Source organism: Anomaloglossus baeobatrachus, chromosome 1, assembly GCF_048569485.1.
Source record: "Anomaloglossus baeobatrachus isolate aAnoBae1 chromosome 1, aAnoBae1.hap1, whole genome shotgun sequence".
NCBI classification, from domain to species: Eukaryota; Metazoa; Chordata; class Amphibia; order Anura; family Aromobatidae; genus Anomaloglossus; species Anomaloglossus baeobatrachus.
Genome location: NC_134353.1, coordinates 950,225,936 through 950,249,781, shown reverse-complemented (window position 1 = coordinate 950,249,781; position 23,846 = coordinate 950,225,936). Strand labels below are relative to the sequence as shown.

General features: G+C 51.0%; 1 protein-coding gene across 1 annotated transcript in view; it reads left to right on the top strand.

Moving 5' to 3' along the window:
• The window catches only part of LOC142259334 (uncharacterized), a 527,893-nt gene that overhangs the window by 418,893 nt on the left and 85,154 nt on the right, over positions 1-23,846 (top strand). Inside the window, exons 3-9 of the mRNA XM_075331821.1 lie at positions 6,363-6,486; positions 6,568-6,638; positions 14,940-15,044; positions 15,234-15,410; positions 15,493-15,616; positions 15,698-15,765; positions 15,967-16,069. Coding sequence (XP_075187936.1) covers positions 6,363-6,486; positions 6,568-6,638; positions 14,940-15,044; positions 15,234-15,410; positions 15,493-15,616; positions 15,698-15,765; positions 15,967-16,069 — 772 coding nt within the window. The remainder of the gene's footprint in view (positions 1-6,362; positions 6,487-6,567; positions 6,639-14,939; positions 15,045-15,233; positions 15,411-15,492; positions 15,617-15,697; positions 15,766-15,966; positions 16,070-23,846) is intronic.

Below are 23,846 nucleotides of genomic sequence, written 5' to 3'. Positions count from 1 at the left end.
GGATCCTGCCGGCCTCAAAGCTCTGACGCCGGGCTCCATCCACAGACCCATTTGAACCTGTTGGATACGGAGCTGGAGTACCGTTCAGGGACATGGCCCTGCACCATTACAGGTACTCTGTGTCCCCGTACACACTGGCACAGCACACTCCAGACTTGCTGGGTGTGCTAGTGCGCCGGGGACAGTAAAGGGTTACAGTCACTGCAGCTTTGCTGAGTGACTTTGTGTTTTGGGAACTACCGCGCCGGACGCTCCGGGAGCGGCGGCGCGGCTGGGACTTGTAGTTCGCCGGGGACTGGGCGCCGACCGCGCTTTTACGGCGGCGGCGCTTATAAATCCAGTCCCCGGCTTCGGCGGCCTAGTGCCGCTTCGTTCCCGCCCCCTCCCTGTCACTCAGGGAAGGGGACAGGCGCTGAGCAATCAGCAGCGCCGAGGGCTGGAGCCTTTTTACATGCTCCAGCCCTCTCACTGCAACACTGTCGGGCGCCGGATTCCCGCTCTGCCTTGGGGGCACGCCCACGGCCCGCCCCTCCTCACAGGAGCTGGGGAAGAAGCCGGCAGCCATTACTGAAGTCGGACTTTCGACCAGGCAGGACGGTGGCGATCATACACCCGCTTATAGGCGGGCGGTAAGCGGCACACATAGTGCTGACCACAGATAAATGCAGTGTGTACATGTGTTGTTTTTAACTGCACAGGTCGCTATATGCCCGCTTGGGGAGCGACAAATTAGCAGCAGGAAAGCAGGTGTGCTAAGGCACAGGCTTTCTAGGCTGCTTGTATTGCACGACTGAGGTGTTCATTTGTGTTTATGGGTTATACATTGCACTGTACAGTCGCTAGTCTTAGCTATATTCTCCTGGAATGGCTAGACTACAGCAGCAGAAAACCAAGGGTGCTGGGGCACAGGTTTTTTTCTATGCTGCTTGTATTGCATGGGCTGCAGTGTGCATTTGTACTTGTGCTTGTATGCTATACATTGCACTGTATGGTCACTCTTCTGGGCCATATTCCCATAGATGACTAGTCTATAGCAGCAGAAGAGCTGGGGTGCCAGGGCACAGGCTTCTATGCTGCTTGTATTGCATGTGCTGCAGTGTGCATTTGTACTTGTGCTTGTATGCTATACATTGCACTGTAGGGTCACTCTTGGCTATATTCCCCTAGATGACTAGTATACAGCAGCAGAAGAGCAGGGGTGCCAGGGCACAGGCTTCTATGCTGCTTGTATTGCTTGTGCTGCAGTGGTCATTTGTACTTTATGCCTGTATGCTATACATTGCACTGTACGGTCGCCAATCTTGGCTATATAATTCTAGATAGCTAGTCGGCACGGCAAAACAGCAACACAGATTTGGCAGTGCTGTTTTTACTACATGGGATGCTGTTCATGACACCGTCCCATTGTGTGCATGCTCCCCTGTAGCACGTCGTCTGCCGGGGTCTCTAGCACTTCGTCTGCCTGGGTCTCTACTAGTTGTGGCCAAAGAAACCATCTGTCAACCCTGTCCATGGACAGGGACGGAGTAGTCATAATATAGAGGCTTGCAGTCCAGACAGGCCATGGGCAATCTACTTGACCAAAAGGCAGCTCTTCAGGGCTTTGATACTGACATAGCTATCGATCCGGATACACCGGGTGGTAACGCCATACGGAATGATCCTATACCGTCCATCAATGGAAGGTTGGATCTTTCTCCCTCAGCTCCCCCAGTGGAGATAGGAGACGAACAGGAGAAGTCCCTTTTCAGTATCTCACACAGATATTGAGTATTTTTCTGGCCACGCTGACTTCAGAGAAGCAGTCCAGGAACTCCACGCTTACCAGATAAGCGTCTTCTCCAAACGTTTTTAGGATACACGTTATCCCTTTTCCCCTGACGGTCAGCGCTGGACCCAGGGTCCAAAGGTGGATTCTCCAATCTCCAGGCTTGCGTCTAGAGACATAGTTGCACTGGAGATGGGGCTTCACTTAAAGATGCCAGTCACAGACAGATGGACTCTGGTTGAAATCTGTCTAGGAAGCTATCGGCGTGTCGGTTGCTCCGGCATCCACAGCCGTATAGGCAACCTAACCTTTTCAGCTGTTCTTGCGCAGCTGGCCTTGAGCACAGGGACATCTGTACCGCAGAGGCGTCCGTAACCCGCAATGTCTGCACTGCGACTTACCCTGTTAATACTGTCCTAAAAGTACAGTCGAGGTTTCGGTCCTTCCCAAGCTCCGGTAGGTCCCAATTGTCCTCGGGCAAAAGGGCTACTAAACCTCAGACGGGCTCAGATTCCGGCCGGGCTCAATCACGCCCAAGGAAGGCAGTCGGAGGAACCGCTACCAAGGCGGTCTCCTCAGGACTCTCAGCTCTCTCTCTCTCTCTCCGCATCCGCGGTTGATGGCAGAACCCCCGCCTTTGGCGACATTTAGCTGCCACAGGTCACAGACCGGTGGGTGACGGACATTGTGCTCACGTGCACAGGACAGTGTTCTATTCTCGTCCTCCGACTCCATTTCCCTGCTGCAGGCGGTGGATGCTCTAAGAGCAGAAGGAGTGGTGATCCCTGTCCCCCCTCAGGAACGAGGGCAAGGGTTTGTACTCCAATCTCTTTGTGGCTCCAAAAAAGGACGGGTCCTTCCGTCCCGTTCTGGGCCTGACACTGCTCAACGAGCATGCGAACTCCAGGCGGTTCCGGATGGGATCTCTCCGATCCGTCATTACCTCAATGTCTCGAGGAGACTTCCTTGCCTCAACAGACATCAAAGATGCCTATCTCCACGTGCCGATTGCTACGGAGCACCAACGTTTGCTACGTTTTGTGATAGGAGACGAACATCTTCAGTTCGTAGCTCTGCCATTCAGTCTGGCGACAGCCCCACGGGTGTTCACCAAGGTCATGGCAGCAGTGGTAGCAGTCTTGCACTTTCAGGGACACCCGGTGATCCCATACTTGGACGATCTACTCGTCAAAGCACCCTCCCTCGAGGCATGCCAACGCAGCCTGAATGTTACGCTGGAGACTCTCCAGACTTTCGGGTGGTTCATCAATTTGGCAAGGTCAAATCTGTCTCCGACTCAATCACTAACGTATCTCGGCATGGAGTTTCATGCTCTATCAGCAATAGTGAAGCTTCCGCTGAACAAGCAGCGTTCACTGCAGACAGAGGTGCAGTCTCTCCTTCAAGGCCAGTCGCACCCCTTAAGGCGCCTCATGCACTTCCTAAGGAAGATGGTGGCAGCCATCGAGACAGTTCTCTTTGCGCAGTTTCATCTGCGCCAACGGCAATGGGACGGGCAGTCAACCTCCCTGGACAGGGAAGTCTCCCTTTCCCAGACGGCCGAGGACTCTCTGCTATAGTGGCCATAGCCCCCATCCTGGGCACTGGTCACGACAGATACGAGTCTGTCAGGGTGGGGAGCAGTTTGTCTCCGCCACATGGCTCAGGGGACGTGGACTCAGCAGGAGTCCACCCTTCAGATCGATGTTCAAATCGGGGCAGGGTATCTTACCCTATTAGCCTTCCAGAAGTGGCTAGAAAGAGAGCAGATCCGAATCCAGTCGGACATCTCCACAGCGGTGGCATACATCAACCACCAAGAAGGGGCGCGCAGTCAGCAAGCCTTCCAGGAAGTCCGGCGAATCCTCATGTGGGTGGAGGACACAGCATCCACCATATCCGCAGTTCACATCCCGGGCGTAGAAAACTGGGAAGCAGACTTCCTCAGTCGCCAGGGTATGGACGCGGGGGAATGGTCCCGTCACTCGGACGTGTTTCAGGAAATCTGTTGCCGCTGGGGGGTGCCGGACGTCGACCTAATGGCGTCTCGGCACACCAACAAGGTCCCGGCATTTATGGCACGATCGCGCGATCACAGAGCTCTGGCGGCAGACGCCTTAGTGCAAGATTGGTCGCAGTTCCGGCTCACATATGTGTTTCCACCTCTGGCACTCTTGCCCAGAGTACTGCGCAAAAATCAGATCCGATTGCAGCCGCGTCATACTCGTCGCACCAGACTGGCCGAGGAGATCGTGGTACCCGGCTCTGTGGCATCTCACGGTCGGCCGACCGTGGTCACTACCAGACCGACCAGACTTACTGTCCCTGAACCTGACTGGGTGGCTTTTGTGTCCTGGATCCTAGCGTCTTCAGGATTATCCCAAGGGGTCGTTGCCACCATGAGACAGGCTAGGAAGCCCACGTCTGCTAAGATATACACAGAACGTGGAAGATTTTCTTATTCTGGTGCTCTACTCAGGGAGTGTCTCCCTGGCCATTTGCATTGCCTACTTTTCTTTCCTTCCTACAATAGGAGTCAGAAAAGGGCTTGTTGCTCGACTCCCTCAAAGGGCAAGTCTCAGCACTATCCGTGTTTTTTCAGAAGCGTCTAGCACGTCTTTCTAAGGTGTGCACGTTCCCGCAGGGGGTTTGTCATATCGTACCCCCGTACAAGCGGCCGTTAGATCCATGGGATCTGAACAGGGTTCTAGTTGCTCTCCAGAAGCCGCCTTTCGAGCCTCTGAAGGAAGTTTCTTTTTCTCGCCTGTCACAGAAGGTGGCGTTTCTCGTTGCGATCACATCGCTTCGGCGAGTGTCTGAGCTGGCAGCTCTGTCATCCAAGGCTCCCTTCCTGGTGTTTCACCAGGACAAGGTAGTGCTGCGCCCCATTCCGGAGTTTCTCCCTAAGGTCGTATCCTCGTTTCATCTTAATCAGGATATCTCCTTACCGTCTTTTTGCACTCATCCGGTTCACCGGTATGAGAATGATTTACGTTTGCTAGATCTGGTGAGAGCACTCAGAATCTACATTTCCCGCACGGCGCCCATGCGCCGTGCCGATGCACTTTTTGTCCTTGTCGCTGGTCCGCGCAAGGGGTTGCAGGCTTCTAAAGCCACCCTGGCTCGATGGATCAAAGAACCAATTCTAGAGGCCTACCGTTCTGCGGGGCTTCCGGTTCCTTCAGGGCTAAAAGCCCACTCAACCAGAGCCGTGGGTGCGTCCTGGGCATTACGTCACCAGGCTTCGGCTCAACAGGTGTGCCAGGCAGCTACCTGGTCCAGTCTGCACATTTTCACCAAGCATTATCAGGTGCATACCTATGCTTCGGCGGATGCCAGCTTAGGTAGAAGAGTCCTGCAGGCGGCAGTGACACCCCCGTAGGGGAGGGCTGTTTTGCAGCTCTAACATGAGGTATTTCTTTACCCACCCAGGGACAGCTTTTGGACGTCCCAATCGTCTGGGTCTCCCAATAGAGCGCTGAAGAAGAAGGGAATTTTGTTACTTACCGTAAATTCCTTTTCTTCTAGCTCTTATTGGGAGACCCAGCACCCGCCCTGTTGTCCTTCGGGATGTTTTTTTGTTGTTTGCGGGTACACATGTTGTTCATGTTGAACGGTTTTTTCAGTTCTCCGATGTTATTCGGAGTTAATTTGTTTAAACCAGTTATTGGCTTCCTCCTTCTTGCTTTGGCACTAAAACTGGAGAACCCGTGATACCACGGGGGGGGTATAGCCAGAGGGGGAGGGGCCTTGCACTTTTGATGTAGTGCTTTGTGTGGCCTCCAGAGGGCAGTAGCTATACCCCAATCGTCTGGGTCTCCCAATAAGAGCTAGAAGAAAAGGAATTTACGGTAAGTAACAAAATTCCCTTCTCTTACTGGAGAGGTGAGAGGTTCTGATGTCATCACATTACATCATTATCTATGGGAATAACAGGATATGACCGGGGAGGTGAGAGGCTCTGATGTCATCACATTACATCATTATCTATGGGAATAACAGAGGATATGACCGGGGAGGTGAGAGGCTCTGATGTCATCACATTACATCATTATCTATGGGAATAAAAGAGGATATGACCGGGGAGGTGAGAGGTTCTGATGTCACCACATTACATCATTATCTATGGGGATAACAGAGGATATGACCGGGGAGGTGAGAGGCTCTGATGTCATCACATTACATCATTATCTATGGGAATAACAGAGGATATGACCGGGGAGGTGAGAGGCTCTGATGTCATCACATTACATCATTATCTATGGGAATAACAGAGGATATGACCGGGGAGGTGATGGACTTTGGAAATGTCTGTAGTGATATTATTAATGTCTCGACACTCCAGGATTACACAGTAGTGAAGACCTCTGGTGATCGCTGTCAGGCCCCAGTGTCTGAAGGACCGGGAGGAGCCCTGAGCCCAGTCCCGGGGCCTCCACCTCACCCCCGGATACATGAGGACATCAATGACCAGAAGATCCTAGAACTCACCAACAAGATGCTGGAGCTGGTGACTGTAGAGGTGACACTGCTGGGAGTGCTGGGACATTATACAGGATGGCACTGGATGATGACGGTATCATTGTGTTGTCAGGTTCCTATAAGGTGTCAGGACGTCACCGTCTATTTCTCCATGGAAGAGTGGGAGTATCTAGAAAGACACAAGGAGCGGTACAAGGAGGTGATGATGGAGGAGCCCCAGCCCCGCACATCACCAGGTAATAGACAGGACTGAATACACCCGGCCTATAATTATCTGTATGTAATAATGATGTCCGTCTTTTCTGTGTCTCCTGCAGGTCTCTCCAGTACGAGGACGACCCCAGAGAGATGTCCCGCTCCTCCTCCTCCTCCTCCACAGGATCCTCAGGTAGATGGAGATCTCCCCTATGAGGTGTAGACGGCTGTGACCTCCTTGTGTTCAGTCTTGTTTTCTCCTCCGGTATTAGATGTTTTATACTTGTGTAATGAGAAAAAGTGGCATACATAGACAGTACAATAATCATGAACATTTCAAGGCACAGACTGGTAGAGAAGAGATGACCATGCTTGCGAGGGCTCACAGGGAAGGGGTTGAGGATACAGTAGGTGAGGGTAGAGCGGGTTGTGCGACGCTATGGTTCACTAAGGGTTACTGCAAGTTATTATTAATATTTATTTATAGAGCACCATTGGTTCCATGGTTCTGTACATGAGAAGGGGTTACATACAGAATACATATACAAGTTAGAATAGACAGACTAGTACAGAGGGAAGAGGACACTATCCTTGTGGACTTACAATCTATAGGATTTTGGGGAGGAGACAGTAGGTGGGGTGTAGGTCGGGTGGAAGTTCTGCATAATGGTGGGGCAGCAGCTCCGCACGGTGGTGGGGCTGTAGCTGTGGTGGTGGTGAAGTAGTGGGGTCATTGAAGATTATAGATATTTCTGAACAGATGAGTTTTCAACTTCCGTTTGAAGCTTGCAAGTGTAGCAGATAGTCTGACGTGTTGAGGCAGTGAATTCCAGAAGACGGGATGCTTGGGAGGAGTTGAGTTTATTCGTGACGCCACCTGTGGTATGCGGCCAATTATGAGCCACTGTTGTGAGAGGTGTCTGCTGGGGAAGATGATGGCGCAGCTTAGTTGGTATAGCTCTCCACAGGCAGAGCTGGGATCCCCAGGGATGATGGGAGTGGTAGTCCCCGCTGTGCAGGGATATGAGGTTGGGAGCGCAGGAGTGATAAGACGACATAGGGTTGCAGTCAAAGTTCTTTTACTCACTGAGTTATCCGGTCCTGGTTCACATGGATAATACGTGACCGCTTCTGGAGTGCTGAGCTTTCCCGTAATGGGCTCCAGCCGATCCTGGATAATTCGGAGGTCAAGGCCAGTGCACCGTTTTGTGTGTCCTTCTTGCTCGTGGTCCCTCCACTCCAATGCTTTGTCAGCAGAATGGGTCACGGGTGCCTGACGCACTCCCCCGTGAGCCCTAAGATCCCTTTCTTTCCTATACCCAGGTCGAGCTACCCCAGCCTTAGACCACGGGTCTTTTGGACTCCTCCGTATCCTCCTCCGTCCTGTCCGTGTTCGTGTCTCCGACTGTTTTGCCCTGCTGTCACAGGCTGCTCCCCCTAACTACACTCCACACCTGGGTAGCTGGACTAGTGGGCATGAAGTCCCATACCAAACGATGGCCACCCCCAGCATCCTACCCTAACCCAGTCCCAGTGGAAGAGCTGCTAAAGTGAGTGTTGTGTGAATTTGTGTGCATACCAGTGAATGACCTCCTCTGTACCCGGAATGGAATACCACACCTTGGCTGAGATGCAGTATCCCTGTGGCGACTGAAGCCTCAGGGGCGTCACAGAAACATTCAGTCTCCACAAGCTGAAATGGCAACATTTCTAGGGCAAGCAGTCTGGCAATGTGGCCAATTAATGTTTGGGTCTGTGAGTCGGTGGCTGAGTATTTCCTTTTTTTCTGGGTAAGGACAACTGAACAGTGCACAGGGACAAGGAAGTGGACGTGGTTGCTAATGTTAGTTGTGCATGGGCAACAACTGGTTCAGGGAAGGAGGCATCTGCACTTGCTCCCAGGGCAGCAGTTTGGAAGACACATAGCCTAGAGGAAATGGCAGTGGTTTCACCCTCAGACACTGGTTTTCTACCCAGGCGCTGCAACTATCTAGTGAGGTACTTGCCTGACATGTGCTTGAGCCTGTTGGTGGTGCTCAGGTTGGTAGTGCACTTGCCTCTGCTCAGCTTAGTATGGCAGATGCGGGGTCTGTAGCTGTCTCCTTGTCCTTTTGTCTTCAAGGCTTTCAGTAAAAAGTAGCCAGACTGGGGGACACTGAACCTTTGGCCTATGACCTGGCAATGTGGGGGTGCTCTGGGGAACAGTTAAGACTGCCTTTTACCTCTGGTCAACCCACTGCCTCTTCCTGCCTGTCCCGGTGCTACAGATGCCTCCCTCTCTGCACTGCTATGCTCACTACTATGCATGCCAGCTTGCCAAGTTGGGTCAATGGCTTCATCATCCACCACCTCGTCTTCCACTTCCTCAATCTCATCTTCCTCCTGTGTTGGTCTCTTAACCTGACCTGATCACAACTGTGTCTCATCATCATACAACTCTTGAGACAGTTGTCTTCTTCTGACCGTGGCTGCTCAAATATTTGTGACTCACCGCACATGACTTCCTCATGTTCCTCTTCAAAGATGCAGGTTGAGAGGCCATAAGTGGAAAAGTAAAGAGCTCCTTGTGTTGTCCAATTGTGGGGTGACTTGTCTCCTGGGACTCCTCATGGTGGGAGGAAGGAGGATCAGGGTGAGGATAAAGTGGTCCAGCCTCTTGGTTAGAGAGGCTGGACCTTGTGGAAGACAAGATGATGCTGGTAAACAGACTGGAAGAATGATCTGCCATCCAGCCCACAACCGACTCGCACTGTTCTGGCTTTAACAGTGGTGTTCGGCGACCCGATACAAATTTAACCAATAAGCTAGGACAAGATGAGGTTTGGGGTGCTTCCACAGAAGCAAGCACAGCCAGGACCACATGTCCACCAACATAAGCACCACATCCACTTCCCCAACTTCCCTTAACGCATGGCTTGCACATTTTTATTAGGTAGGCAGCTAAGCGTACTCGTATTACAGAATAGAATGTATTGGAATTATCTCTTTAAGGGAATATTTAATTGATCTTTCACCAGGTAATGTAACGTAATGAACCCTGCCTAAATGACTTTTCTGAAACACTCTGTAGCCCATACTCCATTAAACTCGATAAGCACTAACAAGGAACAATGGCATCAGTTTAAGAATTATCCCTTTAAAATGTCGTATTCTTTCTTGTGGCAGCAGGAAATTTAACGCAATCAAACCTGCCTAAATGCATTTTTAACCCTAGAACGCATATTGGGGGCTTTTTAGGCCCCCATGCTTATATTTTGGCTATTATCTGCAAAATTACTTTAGTTAGAATTTTGAAACTTTAGGTATTCCTAAAGTATGTCTTTGTTGATAATATCCAGTTGTTCATATACCGTAATTTTTTTCATAGGCATTATGGTGTAACAATGCTTGTTTGGTGAAAACTACATCTTTACGAATTGGGGGGCCTTTTAGGCCCCCGCTGTTTTTATCATGTTCTCAGAAGAGTTTTTTTTGTCTAAAGTTACTTTATTTGTACTCGGTAATGCAGGTGGAGGGGCCAGGGTGTGGATAATAACATGTGAGAATGTCATGTGATTTTTGGAGGGAGTGATAAGGCCATGACTTCACCTCAGGTCCTCTGAACACAGTAATGAGCTGTGTATAGAGTACCGAGGACAGTATACACTGTGAGCTAATTGCTGAAGGACCTGTAAAAAGATTTTTTGGTGTTTTCTGTGAAAAATTATAATAGTAAAGCAAGGATTTAAAATATAACTTTTAATAAATATAATATAATAAAATCATGATAGATCAAAGTGCAATGCAAAGTATAATAAAAGGAAGGATCTCACCCAGTTCTTCTCCTGAGAGATCCACACCACTGTACAATCCAAGGCGGGCGGGCACCAGACCAATGATGTAATATAGGGGGTGAAGAAAAATACAATTACACTACCCCTGTCGTGCCCATGCGATAGCTTCCGCCCTTACAAGGGCAGCACCCAAGTCAGGATAGCTACCCCAAAATATACACAATACCCCTCCCAACGCGTTTCCCTCTCCGTGTGATCGGAGAGTTCTTCAGGGGAGAAATGAAAAGTAGAGCCTGCAGTGGCAGGTCAGTACAACACACTACTCGCTTTCTGTCAGTGTATTCACACACCACTTAGTTTTCAGTATATGTGCTAATGGCCAGTGGGACCCAGTATACATATACTGAAAACTAAGTGGTGTGTGAATACACTGACAGAAAGCGAGTAGTGTGTTGTACTGACCTGCCACTGCAGGCTCTACTTTTCATTTCTCCCCTGAAGAACTCTCCGATCACACGGAGAGGGAAACGCGTTGGGAGGGGTATTGTGTATATTTTGGGGTAGCTATCCTGACTTGGGTGCTGCCCTTGTAAGGGCGGAAGCTATCGCATGGGCACGACAGGGGTAGTGTAATTGTATTTTTCTTCACCCCCTATATTACATCATTGGTCTGGTGCCCGCCCGCCTTGGATTGTACAGTGGTGTGGATCTCTCAGGAGAAGAACTGGGTGAGATCCTTCCTTTTATTATACTTTGCATTGCACTTTGATCTATCATGATTTTATTATATTATATTTATTAAAAGTTATATTTTAAATCCTTGCTTTACTAATATTATAATCAGGATTTAGGCTGTATCTCCTTGCCGATTGGCAGGTTTGCTTTTCTTAGTGAAAAATTATAATTAAAATTTTGTCCACTATTCATATTTTATTGAGCAATTTTGAAATAAACTTGTGAAAGTTATTTAAGTGTGTTTTTCTACATTATGTGCATGGGGGCCTAAAAGGCCCCCAATACGTTAATATGTATATTTTTAACGTCATGCGTTCTAGGGTTAAACGCACTGTACTCTGCTCCAGAATCTCGCCCTGCACTGTGCTCATCTTGCAGCGGTCTTGTGATTTAGCCCTAAAAAGGGTTCTTTGTTTAATCTTCCAGCCGGTCATTGCAGGCACTAACACTGTCCCTTTTCTAACAGCAGCCCTCCCTATGCTCACTTCGGATCAAATGCATCTAAGATGGCATCGGTAGGTCTTAAGTAGATCCGATAACGTGATCCCAGTCAGCCAATCACAGTGATGCAAGTAGCAAAGATGACTATGGCATTACCATAATTGGCAACAAATCCCAGCATGCCTAGTAGCCAAAAATCATGTGGGGAGGGGACTCGAATCTCGAGAGCCGAGGGACAAAATGTTCATCAAGTAATGGAGATCATAAATACTGTTCATGTGAATAACAAATAGTGCAGAGTATATTCCTTCATCACTACTGACCACGTGTCAGAGCAGACCTCAATCTGACTATGAGCAGAGAGTGACGGGGGATGACTATAGACACCGAACCGTAGTCAGGAGCTGCTCACTGTCTGCCCTTATTCATGTACATTACACACACAGCTCTGCTCCATTCACATTACACACGCGGCTCCGCCCCCTGCACATTGCACACGCGGCTCCGACCCCCACATTGCACACGTGGCTCCGCCCCCCCCCTCCGCACATTACACATGCGGCTCCGCTCCATCCTCCCACACAACAGAGTCCTGCACACACTGAGCAGAGCCCCCTGGAGCAGCAGTCCCTGATCATGTGACTAATCACAAGACGGTGACATCACACAGGTCCTGTGAGCACATCACTGCATCTAGATTGGAGTTGATTTTTGGAGGAGTTCAATGCAGCCTCCACTCTGCACAGTTCAGTTGCTGGAGTCAGAGGTGTATCTGGGGGGCGAAGCATGTGCCCGGGGTGCAGCTGTTAAAGGGGGCTGCACTGCTGCTTACTGGTAACAGATCTGCACAGAGGAGGCTCTGACGTCATTCCCTCAAGAAATCAACACGACAGCAACAGACCCCGTGCTACACATGGGGGAGAGAGAACGACAGACCCCGCACTACACATGGGGGAGAGAGAGCGACAGACCCCGCACTACACATGGAAGAGAGAGCGACAGACCCCGCACTACACATGGGGGAGAGAGAGCGACAGACCCTGCACTACACATGGGGGAGAGAGAGCGACAGACCCCGCACTACACATGAGGGAGAGAGCGACAGACCCCGCACTACACATGAGGGAGAGAGCGACAGACCGCGCACTACAGTCATGGCCAATAGTTTTGAGAATGACACCAAAATTATATTTTCACATGATCTGTTGCCCTCTGGTTTTTAATTGTGTTTGTCTGATGTTTACATCACATACAGAAATATAATTGCAATCATATTATGAGTACCAAAAGGTTATATTGACAGTTAGAATGAGTTAATGCAGCAAGTGAATATTTGCAGTGTTGACTCTTTTTCTTCAGGACCTCTGCAATTCTCCCGGGTATGCTCTCAATCAACTTCTGGACCAAATCCTGACTGATTCATTCTTGCATAAGCAATGCTTGCATTTTGCCAGAATTTGTTGGTTTTTGTTTGTCCACCCGTCTCTTGATGATTGCCCACAAGTTCTCAATGGGATTAAGATCTGGGGAGTTTCCAGGCCATGGACCCAAATCTCTGTTTTGTTCCATGAGCCATTTAGTGATCACCTTTGCTTTATGGCAAGGTGCTCCATCATGCTGGAAAAGGCATTGTTGGGTGCCAAACTGCTCTTGGACAGTTGGGAGAAGTTGCTCTTGGAGGACATTCTGGTACCATTCTTTATTCATGGCTGTGTTTTTAGGCAAGACTGTGAGTGAGCCGATTCCCTTGGCTGAGAAGCAACCCCACACATGAATCGTTTCAGGATGTTTAACAGTTGACATGAGACAAGACTGGTGGTAGCGCTCACCTCTTCTTCTCCTAATAAGCTGTTTTACAGATGTCCCTAACAATCGAAAAGGGGATTCATCTGAGAAAATTACTTTACCCCAGTCCTCAGCAGTCCACTCCCTGTACCTTTTGCAGAATATCAGTCGGTCCCTGATGTTTTTTCTGGAGAGAAGAGGCTTCTTTGCTGCCCTCCTTGAAACCAGGCCTTGCTCAAGCAGTCTCCGCCTCACAGTGCGTGCAGAAACACTCACACCAGCCTGCTGCCATTGCTGAGCTAGCTCGGCACTACTGGTAGTCCGATCCCGCAGCTGAAACAGTTTTAAGATACGGTCCTGGCGTTTGCTGGTCCTTCTTGGGCGCCCTGGAGCCTTTTTGGCAACAATGGAAGCTGTCTCCTTGAAGTTCTTGATGATGCGATAGATTGTTGACTGAGGTGCAATCTTTGTAGCTGCGATACTCTTCCCTGTTAGGCCATTTTTGTGCACAGCAATGATGGCTGCACGTGTTTCTTTACAGATAACCATGGTTAACTGAAGAGAAACAATGATACCAAGCACCAGCCTCCTTTTAAAGTGTCCAGTGGTGTAATTCTTACTTAATCATGACTGATTGATCGCCAGCCCTGTCCTCATCAACACCCACACCTGTGTTAATGGAACAATCACTAAAACAATGTTAGCTGCTCCTTTTAAGGCAGGAATGCAATGATGTTGAAATGTGTTTTGGGGGTTGAAGTTTATTTTCTTAGCCAATATTGGCTTTGCAAGTAATTGCTGTTAAGCTGATCACTCTTTATGACATTCTGGAGTATATGCAAATTGCCATTAGAAAAACTTAAGCAGTAGACTTTGTAAAAATTAATATTTGTAGCATTCGCAAAACTTTTGGCTATGGGGGAGAGAGACAGACCCCGCACTACACATGGAGGAGAGAGCAACAGACCCCGCACTACACATGGAGGAGAGAGCAACAGACCCCGCACTACACATGGAGGAGAGAGCGACAGACCCCGCACTACACATGGGGGAGAGAGCGACAGACCCCGCACTACACATGAGGGAGAGAGAGCGACAGACCCCGCACTACACATGAGGGAGAGAGAGAGACAGACCCCGCACTACACATGAGGGAGAGAGAGCGACAGACCCCGCACTACACATGAGGGAGAGAGAGCGACAGACCCCGCACTACACATGAGGGAGAGAGAGCGACAGACCCCGCACTACACATGAGGGAGAAAGAGACAGATCCCACACTACACATGGAGGCGAGAGAGCGACAGACCCCGCACTACACATGGGGGAGAGAGAAAGCGACAGACCCCGCACTACACATGGGGAAGAGAGAAAGCGACAGACCCCGCACTACACATGGGGGAGAGAGAGAGCGACAGACCCCGCACTACACATGGAGGCGAGAGAGCGACAGACCCCGCACTACACATGAGGGAGAGAGAGCGACAGACCCCGCACTACACATGAGGGAGAGAGAGCGACAGACCCCGCACTACACATGAGGGAGAAAGAGACAGATCCCACACTACACATGGGGGAGAGAGAGCGACAGACCCCGCACTACACATGGGGGACAAGGAGACAGATCCCACACTACACATGGGGGAGAGAGAGCGACAGACCCCGCACTACACATGGGGGAGAGAGCGACAGACCCCGCACTACACATGGGGGAGAGAGAGACAACAAAGGATCTTCTGTTTTTGTCTTTTCTAAATAAGAGATTTTTCCCGATTGACCCAAGAAAGATGAATAAGGACAAAGACCAAATTATGGAGAAGATGTTAAAGTTGAGTCTAGAGATAATCTTCCATCTTACTGGAGAGGTGAGAGGCTCTGATGTCATCACATTACATCATTATCTATGGGAATAACAGAGGATATGACCGGGGAGGTGAGAGGCTCTGATGTCATCACATTACATCATTATCTATGGGAATAACAGAGGATATGACCGGGGAGGTGATGGACTCTGGAAATGTCTTTAGTGATAATATTAATGTCTCCACACTCAGGATTACACAGTAGTGAAGACCTCTAGTGATCGCTCTCAGGCCCCTGTATCTGAAGGACGGGGAGGAACCCTGAGCCCAATCCCGGGGCCTCCACCTCACCCCCGGATACATGAGGACATCAATGACCAAAAGATCCTAGAACTCACCAACAAGATGCTGGAGCTGCTGACTGGAGAGGTGACACTGCCGGGAATGCTGGGACATTATACAGGACAGCACTGGAGGATTCTGGGTGATGACGGTATCATTGTGTTGTCAGGTTCCTATAAGGTGTCAGGACGTCAGCGTCTATTTCTCAATGGAGGAGTGGGAGTATCTAGAAGGACACAAGGACCGGTACAAGGAGGTGATGATGGAGGAGCACCAGCCCCGCACATCACCAGGTAATAGACAGGACTGAATACACCCGGCCTATAATTATCTGTATGTAATAATGATGTCCGTCCTGTCTGTGTCTCCTGCAGGTCTCTCCAGTACGAGGACGACCCCAGAGAGATGTCCCGCTCCTCCTCCTCCTCCACAGGATCCTCAGGTAGATGGAGATCTCCCCTATGAGGTGTAGACGGCTGTGACCTCCTTGTGGTCAGTCTTGTTTTCTCCTCCAGTATTAGATGTTTTATACTTGTGTAATGAGAGCGGTGGAGACGGCAGGATCACAGCTGACCACAGACCTCACATGTCCGGATCTTATCTCCATTATTCCCGGGGACTTTTACAATATTTTGTTTTGCAGGTTTTGGATCCGGATAAAGATCTGAACAATATTAATTCTCCAGAGAGAAATGTGAGGGGCGATCAGCGGAGTAACGAGGAGATTCCTACAGATCACCGCCCCGGTGAGTACAGACCACCCAATAACGCACACAAGTCACACATTCCTATATTTCCACTCTCTGCTGTGTCAGTTTCTCCAGCGGTATATTAACCCTTCATGTACAATACACATGAAATGTGACTGAATCTGTGATCCCGGTGCAGGTGATAACACGGGATGTGCAGTTATGTTATAGAGGAGAAATACAGCTGGACATGAATTCTGCCGATGTGAGCGACGATGAGCTCCAGCTCTCTCCTATTATCCGCTGTCAGGGCTGATGAGGGGTTTCTCCAGTTTAGGGACTAAGAATCCATTATTTCCTATTACACTCATGTCAGTGTGTGACAGATACAGAACATGGAGACATAAACCCAAATAACAGGAGCGGATGGAGATTACTGCTCTGAGGGTCGGTAATGCTGCTCACCAGGGAGGAGGAAGAGACAGATATGGCAGAGCGTTATCATCACATAACAAATATCATGGTTACATGAAAGACGAGCGTCACCTCTTATATATAATCCATTGTGTCCTGATAGGATGTGCGGGGTCCAGCAATTTAATCCTGATATTGGGGGAGATTCTTGAGCGATTTTTCTATTGACGTCATTTCATCAGTGAATGTGCAGTAGACGAGTTTAATAATAGGAAAAAGGATAAAGTATTTCTAGATTCTGATTTTCTTCTAGGAGAGAAAATGTTCAGATTTATTTCCTTTTTAATCACAAGATGCTGAAATGTAACAAATTTCTCCTTGGTTGCTCATTTCTGTTGCTGACTCTTCCATTTTATAGAGGATTTGTGGAAGGAAAGAGGCTGCAGAGCGGTATTCTGTAAGAATTGATTGTTCCTGCACTGGCTCGCCTCCTCTTTTTGCAGCGCCTGGATCATCCCACTCTGCAGCCCCTTTCCGTCCATGATCAGCTCCCTGCCTTGGGCGGTCGGTGCAGCAGCTTCTGGAGGATTTTCCTGGGCTGTTTCCAGTGTTGTACCTGCTAGTGTAGCGCCGTGAAGTCATCAGGGAGCTACCAGGTACTGCATGTCCACCAGGATGCAGGGCCTACCCCCCTCAGGGACCCAGAAGACCAGTGCCGGTAACAACAAAACACAAACCAATCCCTGTTTTTCCGCATGCCAGTGACTGATGATAGACTGGGATTGGACCCAGTGGACGGCCACCCAGAGGTGGAGCCGATCCAGTCAACTAGACGACGACCAAGTGGGAGGGGTCAGGCAGTCGGTTAGTGACCGTGAGAGAGAGTGTAAGCACTGACAGTAGTGTAACAGTGCCCTGAGGGCCCCGCCATTTGGTTGCCGGTGGAGTACGGTGAAGTACTTCCGGAACCATAGCACCAACGGGGTACAGAATCCTAGGTCGGGCAAACGCTCCATGCAGACCTGACAACATCTGCACAGTGAGGGGACCATCAAGGACCTCACTGACTGTAAAGTTCGAGACACAATAGCAACAGGAAAACCGGGGACCTGGACCACAGAAACAAACCCCGCAGGGTTCACGCTACCATCATATTTACTACAGTTGAGAGACTACCAGGAGGGGACCCCTAGACGCTCCAAGCCACAGGGACCCACCACGCAAAGACAGGTGCAGGAGAAAGAAGCCACCAGGCCAATACACCGGCACTGGGACAAAGGGGACCTGCGGTTCAGACCAGCCATCCTTGGGTGACCAGTTACAGCTCACTGAGTAAAGGAACCAGTTACACTGCAATCTACTTTATCACCAACACCAGCCCCAGTAGTGAGAACTGTGCAGCGGCGGCTCCACTATATAGCCGCAACCCGCAAGTGGCGTCACGATATAAACTTTCACTTAATCTCTCTTGTAAATATATTCCTTTTAAAAAACACCCAGGGCGCGGAACCAGGCAACGGGCACCAACTAACATCTCCTCAGTAATACACCGCTCGGGACAGAGTACCCCATAATTCTGGGGCGACACACTAGCACAACTTGTTGCGGTGAGCACTGCAGACAATATTTTGGTTGCCGTGCTCGGCCGATTCACACAAGGAGTGCTGGTCTTTGTTTTTTTTCTTGTTATAGAGGATCTAGACTGTGGGGCACTTTAGTAAATTAACACTGGTGTAGTCATCAGACACCGGCAGCTCCAGGGAAATAATGCGGGTCTCATGCTGTTCAGTGGAGTGCACCTAAATGATACAGGCCTTGATATTTTCCTGTCGGGACTTCAAGATGAGATCTAGAAGGCCCTGCTCCTTTTGGGTGGGGATCAGGTCACAGTATACGGTAGCTACTCTGCACCTCCTTGGCGGTTATGTTAATAATTTGATGGTCCCCCTTTCAGGTGCAGTTCGCCGGAAGTGCGGCTGGAGCTTTAATTGTGCACTGTCATGTACGCTGGCCTTTGTGCCTTTTTATGAGAGTTAAAGGAGTTGTCCGACATTAGCTCACCAAAAATGTTTGAGTTTATCTGTGCTGTATTGTCATATAAAACACCCCTACATTGTTATTTTTTGTTTTCTAACTTTTGTTCCTCTTGAATTATCCCTTTAGTCTCTGAAGCTCTTTGTTTACATTCAGCTCCAGCAAACTGACCTCTTCCTGTGCTAAACCTCACAGTCACAGCTGGCACCGTCCGGCCTCAGTGTCCAGCCCCGCCCCCTGCACACTCATTCCCTGTCAGTATTCTGCCCAGCACTGACCTCTCATCACTACAGCATTGGAAATAACCGCCCCACATCGGGCTCTGCACCCCCCACCACATTAAGCTCTGCACCTCCCACTACATTAAGCTCTGCACCCCCCACCACATCGGGCTCTGCACCCTCACACACCACATTGGGCTCTGCACCCTCACACACCACATTGGGCTCTGCACCCTCACACACCACATTGGGCTCTGCACCCTCACACACCACATTGGGCTCTGCACCCTCACACACCACATTGGGCTCTGCACCCTCACACACCACATTGGGCTCTGCACCCTCACACACCACATTGGGCTCTGCACCCTCACACACCACATTGGGCTCTGCACCCTCACACACCACATTGGGCTCTGCACCCTCACACACCACATTGGGCTCTGCACCCTCACACACCACATTGGGCTCTGCACCCTCACACACCACATTGGGCTCTGCACCCTCACACACCACATTGGGCTCTGCACCCTCACACACCACATTGGGCTCTGCACCCTCACACACCACATTGGGCTCTGCACCCTCACACACCACATTGGGCTCTGCACCCTCACACACCACATTGGGCTCTGCACCCTCACACACCACATTGGGCTCTGCACCCTCACACACCACATTGGGCTCTGCACCCTCACACACCACATTGGGCTCTGCACCCTCACACACCACATTGGGCTCTGCACCCTCACACACCACATTGGGCTCTGCACCCTCACACACCACATTGGGCTCTGCACCCTCACACACCACATTGGGCTCTGCACCCTCACACACCACATTGGGCTCTGCACCCTCACACACCACATTGGGCTCTGCACCCTCACACACCACATTGGGCTCTGCACCCTCACACACCACATTGGGCTCTGCACCCTCACACACCACATTGGGCTCTGCACCCTCACACACCACATTGGGCTCTGCACCCTCACACACCACATTGGGCTCTGCACCCTCACACACCACATTGGGCTCTGCACCCTCACACACCACATTGGGCTCTGCACCCTCACACACCACATTGGGCTCTGCACCCTCACACACCACATTGGGCTCTGCACCCTCACACACCACATTGGGCTCTGCACCCTCACACACCACATTGGGCTCTGCACCCTCACACACCACATTGGGCTCTGCACCCTCACACACCACATTGGGCTCTGCACCCTCACACACCACATTGGGCTCTGCACCCTCACACACCACATTGGGCTCTGCACCCTCACACACCACATTGGGCTCTGCACCCTCACACACCACATTGGGCTCTGCACCCTCACACACCACATTGGGCTCTGCACCCTCACACACCACATTGGGCTCTGCACCCTCACACACCACATTGGGCTCTGCACCCTCACACACCACATTGGGCTCTGCACCCTCACACACCACATTGGGCTCTGCACCCTCACACACCACATTGGGCTCTGCACCCTCACACACCACATTGGGCTCTGCACCCTCACACACCACATTGGGCTCTGCACCCTCACACACCACATTGGGCTCTGCACCCTCACACACCACATTGGGCTCTGCACCCTCACACACCACATTGGGCTCTGCACCCTCACACACCACATTGGGCTCTGCACCCTCACACACCACATTGGGCTCTGCACCCTCACACACCACATTGGGCTCTGCACCCTCACACACCACATTGGGCTCTGCACCCTCACACACCACATTGGGCTCTGCACCCTCACACACCACATTGGGCTCTGCACCCTCACACACCACATTGGGCTCTGCACCCTCACACACCACATTGGGCTCTGCACCCTCACACACCACATTGGGCTCTGCACCCTCACACACCACATTGGGCTCTGCACCCTCACACACCACATTGGGCTCTGCACCCTCACACACCACATTGGGCTCTGCACCCTCACACACCACATTGGGCTCTGCACCCTCACACACCACATTGGGCTCTGCACCCTCACACACCACATTGGGCTCTGCACCCTCACACACCACATTGGGCTCTGCACCCTCACACACCACATTGGGCTCTGCACCCTCACACACCACATTGGGCTCTGCACCCTCACACACCACATTGGGCTCTGCACCCTCACACACCACATTGGGCTCTGCACCCTCACACACCACATTGGGCTCTGCACCCTCACACACCACATTGGGCTCTGCACCCTCACACACCACATTGGGCTCTGCACCCTCACACACCACATTGGGCTCTGCACCCTCACACACCACATTGGGCTCTGCACCCTCACACACCACATTGGGCTCTGCACCCTCACACACCACATTGGGCTCTGCACCCTCACACACCACATTGGGCTCTGCACCCTCACACACCACATTGGGCTCTGCACCCTCACACACCACATTGGGCTCTGCACCCTCACACACCACATTGGGCTCTGCACCCTCACACACCACATTGGGCTCTGCACCCTCACACACCACATTGGGCTCTGCACCCTCACACACCACATTGGGCTCTGCACCCTCACACACCACATTGGGCTCTGCACCCTCACACACCACATTGGGCTCTGCACCCTCACACACCACATTGGGCTCTGCACCCTCACACACCACATTGGGCTCTGCACCCTCACACACCACATTGGGCTCTGCACCCTCACACACCACATTGGGCTCTGCACCCTCACACACCACATTGGGCTCTGCACCCTCACACACCACATTGGGCTCTGCACCCTCACACACCACATTGGGCTCTGCACCCTCACACACCACATTGGGCTCTGCACCCTCACACACCACATTGGGCTCTGCACCCTCACACACCACATTGGGCTCTGCACCCTCACACACCACATTGGGCTCTGCACCCTCACACACCACATTGGGCTCTGCACCCTCACACACCACATTGGGCTCTGCACCCTCACACACCACATTGGGCTCTGCACCCTCACACACCACATTGGGCTCTGCACCCTCACACACCACATTGGGCTCTGCACCCTCACACACCACATTGGGCTCTGCACCCTCACACACCACATTGGGCTCTGCACCCTCACACACCACATTGGGCTCTGCACCCTCACACACCACATTGGGCTCTGCACCCTCACACACCACATTGGGCTCTGCACCCTCACACACCACATTGGGCTCTGCACCCTCACACACCACATTGGGCTCTGCACCCTCACACACCACATTGGGCTCTGCACCCTCACACACCACATTGGGCTCTGCACCCTCACACACCACATTGGGCTCTGCACCCTCACACCACATTGGGCTCTGCACCCTCACACACCACATTGGGCTCTGCACCCCACACCACATTGGGCTCTGCACCCCACACCACATTGGGCTCTGCACCCCACACCACATTGGGCTCTGCACCCCACACCACATTGGGCTCTGCACCCCACACCACATTGGGCTCTGCACCCCACACCACATTGGGCTCTGCACCCCACACCACATTGGGCTCTGCACCCCACACCACATTGGGCTCTGCACCCCACACCACATTGGGCTCTGCAACCCCCACCCCACACACACACACACACACACACACACACACACGTACACACACACGTACACACACACACACACGTACACACATGACGTTCTGCACCGACCCCGCCCACCATCGTTCTGTACCGACTCCTACCCCCATAGGGAACACATGTAGGCTACATTCACATGACTGTTCCATTTTTGCTGTCCGCAAAAAACGGTCCATTTTTTTCACGGATGCATCCGTGTGGCATTTGCGTGACATCCGTTCCATTCTGTATACGGTCCGTGTGTCATCCGTGTGCTTTCGGTTTTTTTGCGTACCGCAAAAAACGGAAGCAGCTAAAAGATAAATAGATGAGTAGATATAGAGTTGGATAGATAGATATAGAGACAGAGAGATAGAGGGATGAATGAATGAACCGAGGGATAGATAAATGAGAAAGACATATATAATGTCCCACCCCCTGCATATTCTAAGCTGGCACCCTTTAGTGACTTTCATGTGGCACTAAAGGGTGCTTAGCCTGGATTTAGCCAAAAAATAAATAAATAATTTAAAAAAAACGACGTGGGGTCCACCTATCTTTTGTAGCCAGCTAGGGTAAAGCAGACAGCTGCAGCCTGCAAACCACAGCTGACAGCTTCACCTTGGCTGGTAATCCAAAACAGAGGGCACTCCATGCTGTTATTTTAAATTAAATAAATAATTTAAAACATAAAACACGTGGGGTCCCCCCCCCCAAATTGGATCACCAGCCAAGGTAAAGCAGGCAGCTGTTGTCTGGTATTTTCAGACTAGGGAGGTCCACTGTTCTTGAACACTTCCCAGCCTAAAAATAGGCTGCAGCCGCCCCAGAAGTGGCGCATCCATTAGATGTGCCAATCCTGGCGCATTGCCCCACCTCATCCCATTGCCCTGGTGCGGTGGCAAACGGGGTAATATATGGGGTTGATGCCACATGTGTAATGTCACCTGGCATAAGGCCCTAGGGTTAGTGATGTCATGCGTCTATCAGATACCCGACATCATCAACCCAGTCAGTAATGAAAAAAAAAAATAGACTACAAAAAAGTATTTATTTTTTTATTTGAAAAAACACTCCCCAAAACATTCCCTCTTTCACCAATTTTTTTAAAAGAACAATCAAATCCGGGTCCGGCATAATCCAATAAGGGGGTCCCACGACGATCCATACCATAGTCACTGTCTCAGTCAATGAAGAACAGAATGTTCCCCATTGGCTGGGAGAGTAGTGCAGTGACCTGAGCTAACATCAATAGGTCAGCCCAGGTCACTGCAGGGGATGACGAGCGCTGCTGTCAGGAGGTTAGATGAGATCATTACCTGCTGTGACGATCTCCTGCACGCCTGACGTCAGCGCTGTCACTGACTTCCATTGTCCGACACGTTCTCAGCAGTATCACGGGAGCCCGTGACGTCATCGCTAGTGACAGTCTCGGGCCGCCCGCGAGACGTGACGTGAGAACGCGGCGGGCATAGAAGGCAGTGACAGCGCTGACATCAGGAGTGCAGGAGATCGTCACAGCAGGTAGTGATCTCATCTAACCTCCTGACAGCAGCGCTAGTCATCCCCGCGGGTGCCCGC